The sequence below is a fragment of the Centroberyx affinis genome, unplaced genomic scaffold (genome assembly GCF_046629955.1).
Source record: "Centroberyx affinis isolate AG114_WGS23_722 - 3 ecotype Tasmania unplaced genomic scaffold, CSIRO-AGI_Caff_v1 ptg000801l_1, whole genome shotgun sequence".
Classification (NCBI taxonomy): domain Eukaryota; kingdom Metazoa; phylum Chordata; class Actinopteri; order Beryciformes; family Berycidae; genus Centroberyx; species Centroberyx affinis.
The window spans coordinates 487,064-502,264 of NW_027279405.1; the positions used below are offsets into that span (position 1 = coordinate 487,064).

Sequence of the window (15,201 nt, forward strand, 5' to 3'; positions counted from 1 at the left end):
GTGGTCTGTCTATGACTGCGCTTGGGAGTCTCACTGTAATGCCTGCCTTAGTTTGAATCCCCCCCCCCCCCCCCTTTTCCCTCCTCAAGACTGGGAGGGTTTTTCCTATTGGCCCTGGTCATTGTGTGAATCAAACCAAGCTTCACTTCTTCCATTTACCTCTCCCTTTCTCTCTCACCTCTTCTTTCTCCTCTGTCTCTGTTATATCTTTCTTTGGTATAATTTTCTTAATCTCCACCTAACTGGTTACACACCCATCCATCACGCATCAAGCCTACCAAACTTTCACTCTCTCTTCCTCTTCTCCTTTCTCTACTTTCACTATTCTTCTCCTTTCCCTCTGCCTCTGTCTTTGACTTTCCACTTTCCACTTTTAGGAGGTGAATAAAGTTCTGTCATTATGGACAGTGAAGGAGAAGTTCACAAGGAGACAATCATATAGAAAACCATAAACTGTCCATCTCAGTTCTTTCTGCCTCTGCCCACTCTTTGGCATGGTGACCACAAAGTCACATTACAACCCAAAATATGGACATTTACTGTAAAGTCTACAATCAGTGAAACTCCACCATCCATAAATCACTGTATGTAGCCTATGTACCCAGACATACTGACAGGATGCTTTGAAACTGCCACAATGTGCATTCCTTGATGCAACTGAGACAATAATGTTTGTCTGTTTTGTGGTTCTTCCTACGCTGACCACTGGGCACAGACACTAAAAACACTGGCTGTCACCCCTGCCATCAAAGAGCTGAAACATCAACAGGCCTGGGAAACCTCAGACGGGCACAGTCTGAACAATAACCCTTTCAGCAGAACGGAGGATGATGACACTTTAGCATGACAAAACTTCATTTGTGCTGAAGACTGTGTTGCTTTTTGCTGATCTGTTCTGAGGAGGAGCTCATAGTGGAAAGGAGGCAGATCCCTACTCAAAGAAATAATCTATCTCCCTCTAGTGGTGTAAAACAAAAGTGCATTGTACAAGCACTGTTCTTGAAGCCCCATTACAGTTTTCCTAGAATGAGTTTCCATTGCTATCGTGACAGTGTTGGTCTCGGAAAAGCTAAACAAATCTGAGACCAGGCCATAGTAACAGATAGAGGGCCAACTTTAATAATACATTTTAAGTAAAAGTGTCTTTAAATATGGTATAAAAATAAATGCAGGAGAGAATAACAAAGAATTATGTTCTACATAAGACAGGAGACAGCATTTTTTGTAATTTTGAATGTGACTTTACAAGTGCAATGAAAACCATATGTGCTAATTATTGTAGTGCAATAAAATCAATGCAATGCAAAAGAAATGCACAATAAATAATCATAATCATAATCATAATAATATATATTGTATATGCATACTGCACAACACTTCCCATAGCGTGACAAAGTATCTGTGATCTCAGATCGTGTATAGCGATGACATTGGTTAGGTTTATCAGTTTAAGCTGTCATTTTCTTTTCTTTTTTCTATTTGTCTTTTTTTTTTTTTTTTTACTCTTTTCTCTCTGACATCATTTGTTTCAGCTGGAAGTGAATGAGAGAGGGGACTCAGATCCAGCAGTTACGGTGGAAGGAACTGGAACACTGGATTCGACTTTCTTTATAGGCATTTTTCATCTCTCGAGTCTGTCAATGTCTTTACAAGTCCAGCAATGCCTCCCTTCCAAGGGTACTGGAAATACATCAGGTACTGTAAAAGGAGAGAGAAGAGGGAGCATCCTCTCCATGGACATGCAACATCTGGTGGACAACAGACGAACAGACGGTCCGGCTCATCGTCTGGCTGAGCCAAGAGCAGGTGGACGGACAACGATGACGTAGAGATGAGATGGTTCCCCTCTCCGTATCCCAGAGAGAGAGATGGTGTTGATTTTAGCATGATGGCACAAGACTGGTCAGCCTCTTGGATGCTAGTGGTTTCCCCTGCCAGAGGGAGAGAGAGAGAGAGGGAAGGTGGAATAGAGTGAGGGAAATATATATAAGTGGGAGTGGAGAGGAATCAAATTCATTCTCAGGTTAGATTTTAATGAGAGCAATCATAGACATGATGCTGACACTGATCTGATGCATTTTGTGTTGTATGTTCCATGTTTACAATTTAAGTTTTTAAATGAAGTTACATTTTTGTAACAACAATTAAACATTATGTATTTCCATTCTGTAGGGATGGTAAAAAAGTTAAAATTCAAGATAAAATTAATTTACAGTAAAACCACAAATGTGTTAACTGACAGTAAACAAGCACATGCCAATTCACAATACAAAATCATTCTGCATTTGACATTACCTGGAAGCAACTTCCCTCAGAACAAGTTCTTACTTTTCTGCGGGAACATAGAGAAAAACACATAGTGAGTGAAGGCATTTTGCTATACAAGGGATTCAGGAAACCAAAATGTGAGTCATGTAGAGGAGTGATTCTTTTTTCTTTTTCACATCAAGGACCCCTAATTTAGTACACATTAGGGCCACAGACCCCCATTTGATGAGATTTTGTCTCTCAGACCCAAATCTGAGAATATTTTTATTATTAGACATGATTTTGTCCAGAATTCTATGACTATCTGTATTGTAGGTAGAGAGATAACAGTGTAACTATGATCAAAATAGCCATTCTTCTACGTTCTCTAATTGTGTTAACTTCTTACCAATTAAATAATGGTTAAGTTTAACAATTCATCAATTTGCTGGGGACCCCCTGGAACCTCCTCAAGGACCCCTGGTGGTCCCCAGACCCCACGTTGAGAACCACTGCTGTAGAGAACAACGGACCGTTTACAGGCCAAATGCACACAGACAAGAGCTGTCCTTTCAGTTCAGCTGGCCTCTAAGAAGGAATGACGTTAGAGTCTGTATCATACTCTGTCATGATTGTACAGTCATCAGACAACTCCACTGGGTCATGTACTGCATAATGTGACGAAATTAACTTTCACAGGCCACATAGATTGTTGTAAAATGAAATGATGGTCTGTTACAATAAAAAACTGAGTTTGAAAAGAAGGTTTGGGTAAATAGCAAAGAGTAATCAGACTAATCAAAGTGATTATGCCTAGCATAATAATACTGAGAATTTTACACAGCTGCAAGGAGACGAACGTAGCAATCTTCTGATCAATAATTAAAATTCAATTTTGCAATTAATAACACCTAGTGCTAGAACAATAATTAAATGATATATTTCTTATCGTTTTATGTAAGAGTAACAGCACAGAGCTAAAAAGAGAGAGGTGGAACAGGTTGAGTTCAGAGATTAATGAGGCACTGATTGTGTATTCATGTGCTGGTGGGAAGGTCCGACATCCAGGACTTCCAAGTCAGCTGCTACAGCAATGCATTCACGTGCTACTTTTTTTTCCAATATATCCAATTAGAACACAGGGTGAGTGAAGGAATAATAGAACCTGAATAATATGGGTCATGAAAGGACATAGTCATGCCCATGACCATGAAAAACACAGATAAGGTCAAGGTTCATACAGGAAACAGGAACGATAAAGTCATGGATCTGCATGGACTGTTCATGCAAGTATTTGCTGTACACGTATTTCTCTGCATCTGATCCATTTAGTCTGAGTCTGAAACTCGGACTTCAATCCAAGGTGTTGGGTCAGGCTAGCCGTTATTTACCTTCTTCTTGGCCTGTAATAGCTCCTGGTAGGCACTGGAACGGATGAAGCGGCTGTAAGAGTCACTCTTCATCAGCTTGTAGATGTGTTCCTGTTGTAGAAACACATCAGTTACCAGGGAGAACAGACGTTTCCATTGAGTCAACTGCACTATACAGTAGCTTGTCTAGATTGCTAGCAACTATACTTCCAGACAAAAGTTGTACTTTAAATAACTAAATTTCAGTCTAGTCTAGTCTTATTTATTTATATAGCACTTTATCACAGTGAAGTCTCAAAGGGCTTTATACGCCTATGGGCAATTTAGAGTCTTCAATTCACCTGACCTGCATGTCTCTGGACTGTGGGAGGAAACTGGAGCACCCGGAGGAAACCCACACAAACACGAGGAGTCCTTGTCTAAAACTGTACAAGAACCACTACAAGAATTACCTTCAGCTATAGACGTTGTGATTCAGTGCGTTTTATCAGTTGCTATAGAATGATGGCCAACCTGTGCATCCTCAAAAGCGTAGCGCCCGGGGTCTTTGACATTCTGGGTGGTTTTGTCGTAGCTCTTGGAGTCCACGTTGATGGCACTGGGCGCTCCGGAGGCCATAAACTCTTGCCAGATCTCCTGGACCCGGGTTGGAACCTCTCTGATAGGACGCTTCTTCAGTTCCTGGACTGCCAGCCAGAACCTATAAACCACAGAGAACAGTACTGTAATTCATTGTTAGACCCAGGTTGGTACTTCTGGACCACCAATTCAAAGCAGCAAAACTCAGGAGAATCTATATAGAACATAGGTAATGAGATAATAGTGAGTTATGATATATAAACTGCCAGATCCATACTGGAACCGTTCCTGACTACTGTCCTGTACAGTAACTGCACCCAATGGGACTCTATACAGACAGAATATTAAACCAAAATATAAAAAATGTATAAGTCAGAAGGTTCCTCATGGGTCATTCCTTAGCACTGCAATGCCAGCCATCAACATAATGGGATATTACTAATTCAATAATTCATTTTTAAGAGCCCCCACTTTCCATATTACACACAGTATAATTAGGAATTCGTTCCATCACCTTGCCCACACATGCCTGTATGAATATATCATGAGAGGAGTAAGAATGCATGGTAAGAAATGGGTAGCTATAACTGCAGTAAGTAGCATTTCAGTGCCTCAGTTAAGGACACTTCAGCAGATATAGATTCTGGCTGTCAGAGTGATCAAATGTAAATTCCTCCAATTACATAATCAGCACCAACCCACTAAGAATTGTTGAAAAAAAAAAAAAACGAAGAGAAAAAAGGTTAAATAAAACAATGTGCTCATAAATACAGGTATGTCCCTTTTCTGTGATAACGTTACATAGATCCAATTACAGGTGAGTTATAATGACATTTGTAATTGAAAATTTGACCTCATTCTTAGCTCTGGGCTGAAGCAGTAAGGACGTGTCCCACCAGAGGGAGCAGAGGAGCTGTCCTACACTGTGGTGTGTTGAGTAACCTACTGCCCGTACTTGAGGCCTTATTCGAGTTAAGCTGTTTACATGCACCTTTGATACCCTGAAACTGAGTATCTCTGTTGCCATGAGTAAACCAATTAACACAATATTCCTGTCTACCTGCGTTGTCCTACCCACAGCTAGAGTAGTCCTATGAAAAGGTGTGGCCACCAGCTAACCCCTCCCTCTTTGACTGAGCAATAGTAGGTTACTTCTAATACAGAAAGAAACAATGATCCAAACAGTAACAGTAAAAGTACTGTTAGCCGCCATGTTTTTGTTGACATGAAAATGCACGTATAAAGATTGTACAGTTAGCAAAAACCAAAGCTGAATGGAGTAAGATGTTTACATGCCACAGTTACCTGTTTAATGTCAGAGTAAGCCAGACATCTGAACCGGGTTTCACATGATCAGAGAACCCAGTTTCAAGTGTATGTCGAGTAACTGGGTTCAGAATGGAAATGGAAATAACTACTGTTATTGCGCAGTAAATGTATTGGTGTGTGCGGGGGACGTCCAGAACAGCATGTATGTGCTGGTATATGTCATATACTGTATATATATATATATATATATATATAAGTATATGTGTGGGTGACCAGCAAAGTGTCAATTAAGTCCTACACGGCCTCTCATATATGCTTCTGTGTGTGTGCATGAATGTGTGCAGGTGTGTGTGTATTAGAGTGTATTTTCTCCCTTACCTGAGATTCTCTGAGCTGAACTCAGACTCCAGGAATTTGAGGAACTGCTCTCTCCCCACAGGATCTTTGAGAACCTCATCAATGCCAAAAGCCCACCTCTTCACCCTCTGCTGGCCCGGCTCCTTACTGGGGGAGGACACACACACACACACATACACATAGAAGACATCATCTCACAGATGCAGTGTGTGTGCAACAAAATGCACTACATGCCATGCCACTTACCTAAAATTCACAGATTGTAAAAACACAGAAAAACTATTAACTTTTTGCACTTTTCTCTGTTACACATACACACACTCTATTTTGCTCTGTCACACAGAGACAGGCACACAAATACACACCTGGCCTCTAGTTCCCAGATTGTGGTGTCGTCTGAGATCCAGGGGTTGGAGGGATCTGGTGGCGTTAGGAAGGGGTCGTATTCAACATACTGCTCTGTGTAGCCCAGCAAACTGAAGAGGAGAAACAAAACAAACACAAGACAAGACTACTAAAGAGCAGCAAATGACAATCTGTATCACACTGACATGGTATTGATGATATTATGCTTAAGACAGTATCATTCATATTTTTATATGAATGATTATGCGTTTATGAAAAAAATAGAATAATGAGGATTTGTATGCTTGAGTGCTGAGCCTTAAATAGTTATGGATATCCATTCAGTGGATTTATCATCTTTTCATGTTTTTTTTCATGTGGTTGAAAGGAAAAAACCTTGTAAGAGCAAATACAGTAGTTTTTCACTTCCTCCTGAAATAAAACATAGAGTATGACAAGAGGGAATGGCCCTGTATTTGGATGGAAGGCTAGAGAACTCTCTGCTGAGCGCACGCTTCTCTTTTCAGTGCAGGAAATGACAAATCGAGGCTTTGTGTGCCCTCCAGTGTCTGGCAGCATCGGCGCTGACGCCCACCGGAGGCATTGTTTGGGGCCAAACACTCCTCAAGGTCACTGGAGCTCTTAATTCCATGCCACGTTAGGCCGTTTAAGGGCTCAATAAACAGATCGATGCCTAAACTGAATAAAGACACAAAGAACATCACTCACCTCTCCGCCACTTTGGACATTTTCAGTCGATGCCTGTCTAATTGCACTTGCCAAAAGGTGATCTGAAACCATAGCAAGGAACAATTAGCATGCGCTTTGTCTCTGCCTGGCTGTGAAGTCACTGCGTTTGTGAAGATATTTTTGTAACCCGGTAACTGTTGGTTAACAAGCATATTAACATACCATCTGCATTGTATTTACATTATTTAACTTATTGCTTTATTTCTACATAATAAATTCTCTACTATGGCACCACTCATACATTATGCATATATATCACTGTATTATTATTACAAAAGGCTACTGAATACAATTGATTACATGCCCATAATGATCTAAGAATGAAGTAACTACAAAATGCTCCACAGTCTGAATGTTAACATTAACTGCAAACTGTTAAAGGTCCCCTGCTTGGTAGTAGAGCGCCCCCTGTAGTTCCAACCTGGTCCTGCAGCTCCTCTTCTGTGGGCTGCTTGGCCTCTGGGGCGGGGGTGTGGGTGGGGCTGTGGGTACGGATATCATTCTGCAGCCCATACACAGACTAAGGGAGAGGAAACAGGTAAAATATATATAAATGTATTAAAAAAATATCAATAGCAATGACTTTACTACAGCTGACAAGCACGTAGAATAAGGTACAACAAACTTTTCTGTTCATTTGTGTGTCACCATGTTATCAAGCCCTATAACCTTAACCCTGACTCTAAAAGAAAGAGGTGTCTAGTGCGGGAAGATGTACCTTTCTTGTCTTGTGGGGGTTTTTCATTCTGGAGGACTTCTTTATGTCGACTTCTGTTGTATTCACACATCCAGGCTGAGAGGAAAACAAACAGAAAAGCAGAGTTAATTTCTCTCTCTCTTAAATTCTTAGAGACAAGAGTTCAATTGTTTCATGCTGCACCTTCTAGGATGATGCCACAAACAGTAAAGGTGCAATTTAGCCGCCGTTAAAGGAGGTTTTAATCCATCACTGTAGCAGCGGTGTGAACTGATTCTGAGAAGTCTTCAAGACTATGTGTCGAATGCTGGTTAATCAAACATGGAATGTGCCAATTCTACCAAAACAAGGAAACCAGTGGGAAATCAAACACTCAGTGTGCAAATTCTGCCTGATTGAACAAGCGGTCTAATGTAGGTCTCTTCCAGGAGAACGGAGCTAAGTGGCTTGACGGCATCACTGTGAAATCTGAATTAATATTGATTATGTTGCTCCGAGGACGCATAAATTGAACTTGTTATTTTCCAATTAAGCATGGAGCTGTGGCTTTGGAAGAAATACAGCAGAGGAGACCCTCTAACCGCAGGGGGAAGCTAAATGCTAATGCTAGGGAAGTATGTATGAACAAGGTTAAAGAGGACCAGTGAGGTTGATGTGTTCTGACAGTTACTGATGTGACAGTTCTTATGTATGGCAGAGGAATATAATTAGTGATAATTTATGTTCACTCCTGCATGCCTTTCACATGGAATGAGAATCAGATGTATAGCTCACACACAGTTGATGTAAATTATAGAATTCACGAAGACTTCTGTTTTTAATGCTATACTTTTTGCATAAAATTTTCAAAATGTTATCTCCTTTGCCAGAGCTTGACGTGTCTCTGCTGCCAACGGAACAGGTTAAAATACCCAGAGGCAGGAGATGATTCAGATGGCTTTAGCACCCAAAAGGAAAGAAAGAGATTATGTGTGTGTCTATGTGTGTGTGTGTGTTTGTGTGTATGAGAAATAATATAGGCTACGTATTATCACAATGATATATTCAAGCATGTATCCATCTATCTATCTTTTTATTATTTATTCATTTTTTTCCACAATCCACCATCAAAATGTGAATGAGTGTATTTGTATGAATATTAAACTGCTGTTTTGATATTATTCACTTTTGCCAGCCTGATGATGATGATAACGATGACAACAACAATAATGAGGATCATGATCATAATGATGATGACAATAATGATGATGATGATGAAGATGATGATGATGATGATGATATCAGTGAGGACGATGACACTCACCACTGGTCTGTGCACATCCCAGAACGCTCTTTCCTGACTGTCGAGAATTTTCCTCTCAATTTTGTCTCTTTTCTTGTCCACTCTGAGGATAAATGAGTTCAACACACAACGGGAATGTTTTTTTTACAAAATATACATCTCATTCTAACATTCATATGATCTGTTCATTGCATCACACTGTTTAATTGGCAGTTCATGTGCGAAGTTGTGTGTTGAAAATTAGAGGGAAGTCTCAGTCGAAGGCAAAGGTGTTCATGTGATAATGAGGTGGTAAGAGGACTCGCCCATATTTGCTCAATGCATGTGTGGCTCCTAAAGGAACCTACTTTGCTTGTGCTTCTGCTTGCATAAAAATGAACTCCCATTTCCTGGCGAATGCTCTCTGTAGCCGTGCTAAGCTCTCCTGAAAATAAGACACAAAATAAAGGCTTTTGAGGGATCTGGGTTAATTATATTTGCTGCACATACTGGGTATAGTGCACAGTTGGGTGCCATCTGTAATGATCCCTGCTCGCACACAAAAGAAAAACACGGAGTGTAACTAACCAAGTGATTCATTCCTTAGCTTTGTTGAAGAAAGTTACAAATGGTGTACCAACACACGCAAAAACCGGCTCAGTATGAACAAAAGATGAGAGATAAATGTTGACAGCGGTGCCAACGCAGGAACGAAACAGATATGTGAATAAAGGAGTGCTGACACTAAAAGACCTCTCTTACTTACCGCCTCATAGTCTGCAAGCTCCAGACGTGCTTTATTTTGCATTGTTCTTTTGCAGAGGTAAACAGCTGAGGGAGAAAGAGAGAGAGAGGGAGAGAGAGAGAGAGAGAGAGAGAGAGAGTGGGAAGACAGGGAGAACATGAGCTCAGCTTGGTTTTAACAGCCTTAAATGGCCCTGCATTTACTCATTTAATCCTCTCAACTGCACATTTAAACTGGCCTGCAAATCACAAAGGTCATTGGCTATGCAATGTGTGTGTGAGAGTCTGTTTGTGTGTGTGAGTGTGTGTGTGTGTGTGCCTGCATGGGCCTGACTTTTGATGTCTTTATTTCTCTTCAGGTGTGAGACAGTAAACAAGGGCTTTCTGCACTGTACCTCCAGCTGCAGCAGTTCCATCCCTTCATCCCTCTGTTAACTGACCATTATGCAGAAGCTTCATTACTCCATTAGCCGGATGCATGTTTTCATTAAGAGGCACCGTTCACGTGAATCAGTTGCCACGTCTGAGACACTTAAAGTTCCCCTAACACTCAGAACTATTCCCACAGCTTTCATTAGCCCTTCCCTCTCTTACAACTCAAAACAACAAATGAAAGGCCTGCACAGCACCAGCTATTCACTCCAACCATTTTTGTTATTACGAAGCCTTTATCTCCACTCTGCTCCTCTGTAAACAATGAAAAGCTCATCCCTGTATCATCATAAAAATGTTCAACCAAATGTTGGCACATTTACATGTACAATCAAAAACAGGTGCGCACACACTCTCTCTGTCTCTCTCTCTCTCACACACACACACACACACATGCAAGCACAGCCCTGATTTCCTTCACTGTAATCAGTCTACATCAGTCAGACAATACAAATAAGGCAGAACCAGATGACTGTGAATGGAATATGAAATTGCCTCCTTGAAGCCTGTGGTGCTGTGGAGGGTTTGGGAGATACACACCACACAATACAACTGAATTCATTCATGTTTGATTCTCACTGGACAACTTGCCACTGGACCCATATAGGCATTTGAGTAGAGCTGAATATGATTCTATGTTTCTATCTACCATCTGCTTCATTGGTGGTTCACCTTTTGCACTTTAGGTTACAATATAGTCTGTATCATCAACATCTTGCGTATAGGATGCACAATGCACAAAGTAGGTATTAGACTACAACAGAACAACCAGGGTTTTCTCTCACCATAGTCTGTGTTTTCTGGTTCCCAGCAGTTTGATGGCCAAAAGTATGGAGTCTGGAGGGAGAGGGAACGTTATTAAGAGACAAAAGAAAACATTACATCTTTGACAGGGCAGAACTACTACCCTGCTCTGGTAAACCAAAGTGTTTACTATCATGTGAGGGGCCATGAAGTCACAGCGCTGCAGCTGTCACAATAAAACATCTAGCCGTATAAATGGGCTAAGCGTCAAATCTAAAGCACATAAGTTGCTGTGGGTGAGTACCAAGACACCAAGATGAATCTTGGCCCTCCGTGAGCAGCGTTACAGGGACTGGCTTCAGATGAGAACAGATTAGATGTTAAGAGCAGAGTGAAGACTGGTACTAACGCAAATGGCTTTCGGCATTGATTTACTTTAGTTAGTTCTGTGGCACACACTTGGGGGAGCTCACTGTGTGGAAAATCGCTAAAGCTGTCAATCCCACTATTGACATTCAGAATAACATGCACCTCCTCATGGAACGGCAAGGCTTTGTGGGACACAATAACCGCTAAACACTGCCATATACTAATTAAAACAGAGTCCAAACACTGCTTCGACTCCAGCATATAATGCAGTTACTCAATAAAGTTTGTGTCCATACAGAGTGGAAAAATTAAGTCTAGCCTACATGAGATCCAAATTTCAAATAAATCATGACACACTGCTTTGAAAAGAAAACCAATAAAAAGCCTTCGCATGGCAGGCAACTGAGATATTAAAGTAAAAAAAGATGTGGAACAATATGGCCTTCCTTACAGTGCAAATTCATGCAATGCACTTCCCAGCAAAATAAAGAAATGTATGTAAAGTTGTGATGTGATTTATACAATGCAACTGCCAGTAATATAATCAAATAGCTTTGGATATTTTATTTTAATGCTGCTTTACATATTGTTCCTGTCATATACATACTTATCATACTATGCACATCTTTATCATTATCATCATATCATCATCATCATCATCATCATCATCATCATCATTCTTACCTGAAACCTATAGAAAGTGCCATCATCTTTGAGAGTGAGGACATGGTCTGAGATGGGGAAGAAGTAGCCATGCGCAGCCATCAGAGTTCCTAGGTGCAGAGCCTCGACTGGGAGAGCAAACAAACACACAGTCCGTTTCCAACTTGTTATACCAATGTTCCCTCTGTCAACTCTCCTGGTGACATAGCAGCATGCGCACACACACACACACACACACACACATAGACACACACAAACACACACACACCTACAAGCCTGCACTCACAAGTGCAAAATGCTTATATGCATCAACACATTATGTATCATCAAATTAGCAATGCATTCAAGAGACTTTACAATAAAAACATATATTTAAAGTCCAAAGTAAAATTGTTGACCTGTTGAACTTAAAGGCACATTAAGTAATCTATGACCTTTATTGACGACCAGCAGGAATTGCAATAACATTGATAGAATGCATTTCCTTCTACACACTACAGTAATCGATTCATCATTGGTATTGATTAACAATTATCAACCCCCTGCCTGCAGATATATTATGGCAATTTTGTGCCATGGAGTAGTAAAAATCTTTTTTGCCCCTTTAAGAAATGTGTTTTAAGTAATTCCAAAAGAGTGCAGTGTTGTGGCAACTAAAACAAGTGAGGGAGGGATTCTTCACTGGAGGCACATAAAAAAAAACTATCAATCAGATCGCTTAGAAAAATAACAGCACACCATTCCTGTCGGTTTGTCTGTCTGTCCCAGGAATCATAATAAACTAATACAAATGAGGGGTGAAATTGTGACCCTGTCTAAATAGGCAGAGGTACTGACACATAACAAGAGCATATGCACACATAAAATATGCAGATCTCTTCTATCTCCCTCTTCCTCTCTCTCTCTCTCTCTCACACACACACACACACACACACACACACATCCTGACCTCTTACAGCCCTGTCACTCACCTCAGAGGATAAAGAAAAAGCCAATCTATATTTATCACAGCTTCCACTCCATCACACTAGACCCAGTGTGTGTGTGTGTGTGTGTGTGTGTGTGGGGGGGGGGGGGGGGGGGGGGGGTATGACTGGTCTATATGCATTAATAAATTATGACTCATAACTTATTAAATACATGTTTACTTATAAACATGCCCTTTCCTCCTCTTCTCCACTGTGCTTCTCCACTGTGCTTCTCCACTGTGCTTTGTCTCTCTCCTTACAGTAAATATTGTCTCATATATATTATACATAAATATATTATGAACATAAATAAAAAGATATTTATAATAGATATTAGCTCTGGTGTGGCATTAAAAGGGGGGGGGGTGTGTGCAGTGGGAGGTCTAGAAGGATTGATTATCTTTATTGATCTGGACAGCAGATTAGACTGTGTGCACTCATCTGCATCTGTCCATGGAATACTGAGGAATTCAAACGGAGAAGACAGACATTTACTAGAACAAATCCACTCATCCATATAACTTCTTACTCTCTTTGTACTTTAAAAGTTATTATCCACTCCAAATTACATTTTCCACATTATTATCTCTGACGTGATGAATGTCAGCCGAAAGTGAAGTCGGCAAAGTATGAAAAATGGCATTTGTGACAGTGGAGTCGTAGAGACTTGAAGGTCTCGCTGTCTCTTCTGCTTCGAGCACAGGCTCTTCTGCTCCCATTCTGTGTGGAGTGCATATGTCACCTGTGATGGTTTGCTCATTCCCTCTCTATTGTTCAAGTGAAGCTGAGGGTGTTTGCAGTGACCTTTCAGTCTGGATGGATGTTGAATGTCAACCCCACACACATTCAACCATTCAACCGCTTTTCTGAACAGCCAATACCACAAACAAAACCTTCCTTTTGCCACACTGTCCCATTTTAATATTTGGTTTTGCTTGTTTCAAATTTAGACAGTAATGCAATACAAGTTAAAAAACATGAACAGAAAACATGATAAGATTAAATAGGAAATAATAGTTTAAAAATCTGTATTTCCCTATATTTCTTTCTATATTTAATAAACAAAGAGAACAGTGTGATATACCAAGGATAACGTGGTCCACTAAATGTTTCCAAATGTGTACAGTATGATAAATATGAAAGAGACCACAAAGAAGCACAATCAGTCCAATGTGGTGGAAGATTCTCCATCTAATAAATTAAGGATTGTCAAATCTGTTGCTGTTGTTTCTCAACCAATAAGAGTCTATAAAGATATATTTCTTGTGGCGAGGGAGCAACGCACTCCCATTTCACATATTGCAGGCATAAGTTCTATAAGCTTCACAGCGGACCACACCTTGAATTGGATTTAGTCAAGTTGCCAAGAGAGGCAGGCCTCAGAGTCCACAGGGAAAATACCCCATGATTTCATCATACAAGATACCAGCTCCGTGCCAAAAACCCAGCAGTTTGGAGCACTGCCAAGGGGATTGTGGGAATATTCCTTCAGCTGAGCAGAAGGAATAAATATTTATTGAAGAGATCAAAGAATATCGAAGAGATACGGTATTTGTATTTTTCTCCAAATACAAATACAGGTGTTACTGTACATGTATCTGTGTTGTTTCTTGAACTGAAAATTATGAATCAGCTTACATCAAGAATTTAAAATGGTTGGAACACCATTTCTATAAATAACTCCATAGCTATAGACTGACACTAAATCTTCCAATCTGAGTTAGAATTGATCCAGTCAGGTAAAACTGACTTCAGAGCTTTATACATCCATTGAATGTATTCATGTTAAAAATAACAATGTGATACTTTTTATTGATCCCTGCATGGAAATTGTGAAGTATTACGTAATTTCAATCAGGAAGACTACTTATCTCCGCCCCTCTCTCCCCCTAGTTTCATTCAAACTTCTCCCTATCCAATCACTGTTATACAACGCATTCCCTCGCTTTCAATATCCAATCCATGCAAACCATCTCTTTCCCTCTCTTTCTCACAGAACCAATCATCTGAGTGGTCGAGAGTATATACACGTCATTTACTATGTCATTACGCTACTCACGAATGTGCATGCTGTCTTTCAGTCGCTGTCATTCCAGCCGTTTCGCCCCTCCTCTTCCCCTGCCACCACCAACGTCATGGCTCCAGAGGGATTCCCCGGGGGGGGAATCCTAATTCTATCCCATTCCCGACGCCCTCCTAACTTCATCATGGGAGGCGTGTCATCATGGAGCCTACGCCAAACTCTAATTGTTTTATTCAATAAAAATATTCATCGAACATTCTACCTAGTCTTTCCTGATTGAAATTTTTTCACTTTTCACAGGAGGTCAGCGATCAGAGGTCAGTGACCCTGGAGCTGGTAGGGATTCAGAAGTCTGCTTCCCAAATCAAATGCTAATTTAGCTG

General features: G+C 40.5%; 1 protein-coding gene across 1 annotated transcript in view; it reads right to left on the reverse strand.

Moving 5' to 3' along the window:
• Nucleotides 1–2,311: 2,311 nt before the first annotated feature.
• The window catches only part of rgs7a (regulator of G protein signaling 7a), a 48,912-nt gene continuing 36,022 nt past the window's right edge, over nt 2,312–15,201 (reverse strand). The window contains exons 4-16 of the mRNA XM_071520446.1: nt 11,849–11,955; nt 10,837–10,888; nt 9,642–9,706; nt 9,244–9,320; nt 8,918–8,999; nt 7,636–7,710; nt 7,339–7,437; nt 6,897–6,958; nt 6,188–6,298; nt 5,844–5,969; nt 4,131–4,317; nt 3,639–3,728; nt 2,312–2,332 (exon numbers count right to left, since the gene is read on the reverse strand). Of these exons, the coding sequence (XP_071376547.1) occupies nt 2,312–2,332; nt 3,639–3,728; nt 4,131–4,317; nt 5,844–5,969; nt 6,188–6,298; nt 6,897–6,958; nt 7,339–7,437; nt 7,636–7,710; nt 8,918–8,999; nt 9,244–9,320; nt 9,642–9,706; nt 10,837–10,888; nt 11,849–11,955 (1,154 nt within the window). The remainder of the gene's footprint in view (nt 2,333–3,638; nt 3,729–4,130; nt 4,318–5,843; nt 5,970–6,187; nt 6,299–6,896; nt 6,959–7,338; nt 7,438–7,635; nt 7,711–8,917; nt 9,000–9,243; nt 9,321–9,641; nt 9,707–10,836; nt 10,889–11,848; nt 11,956–15,201) is intronic.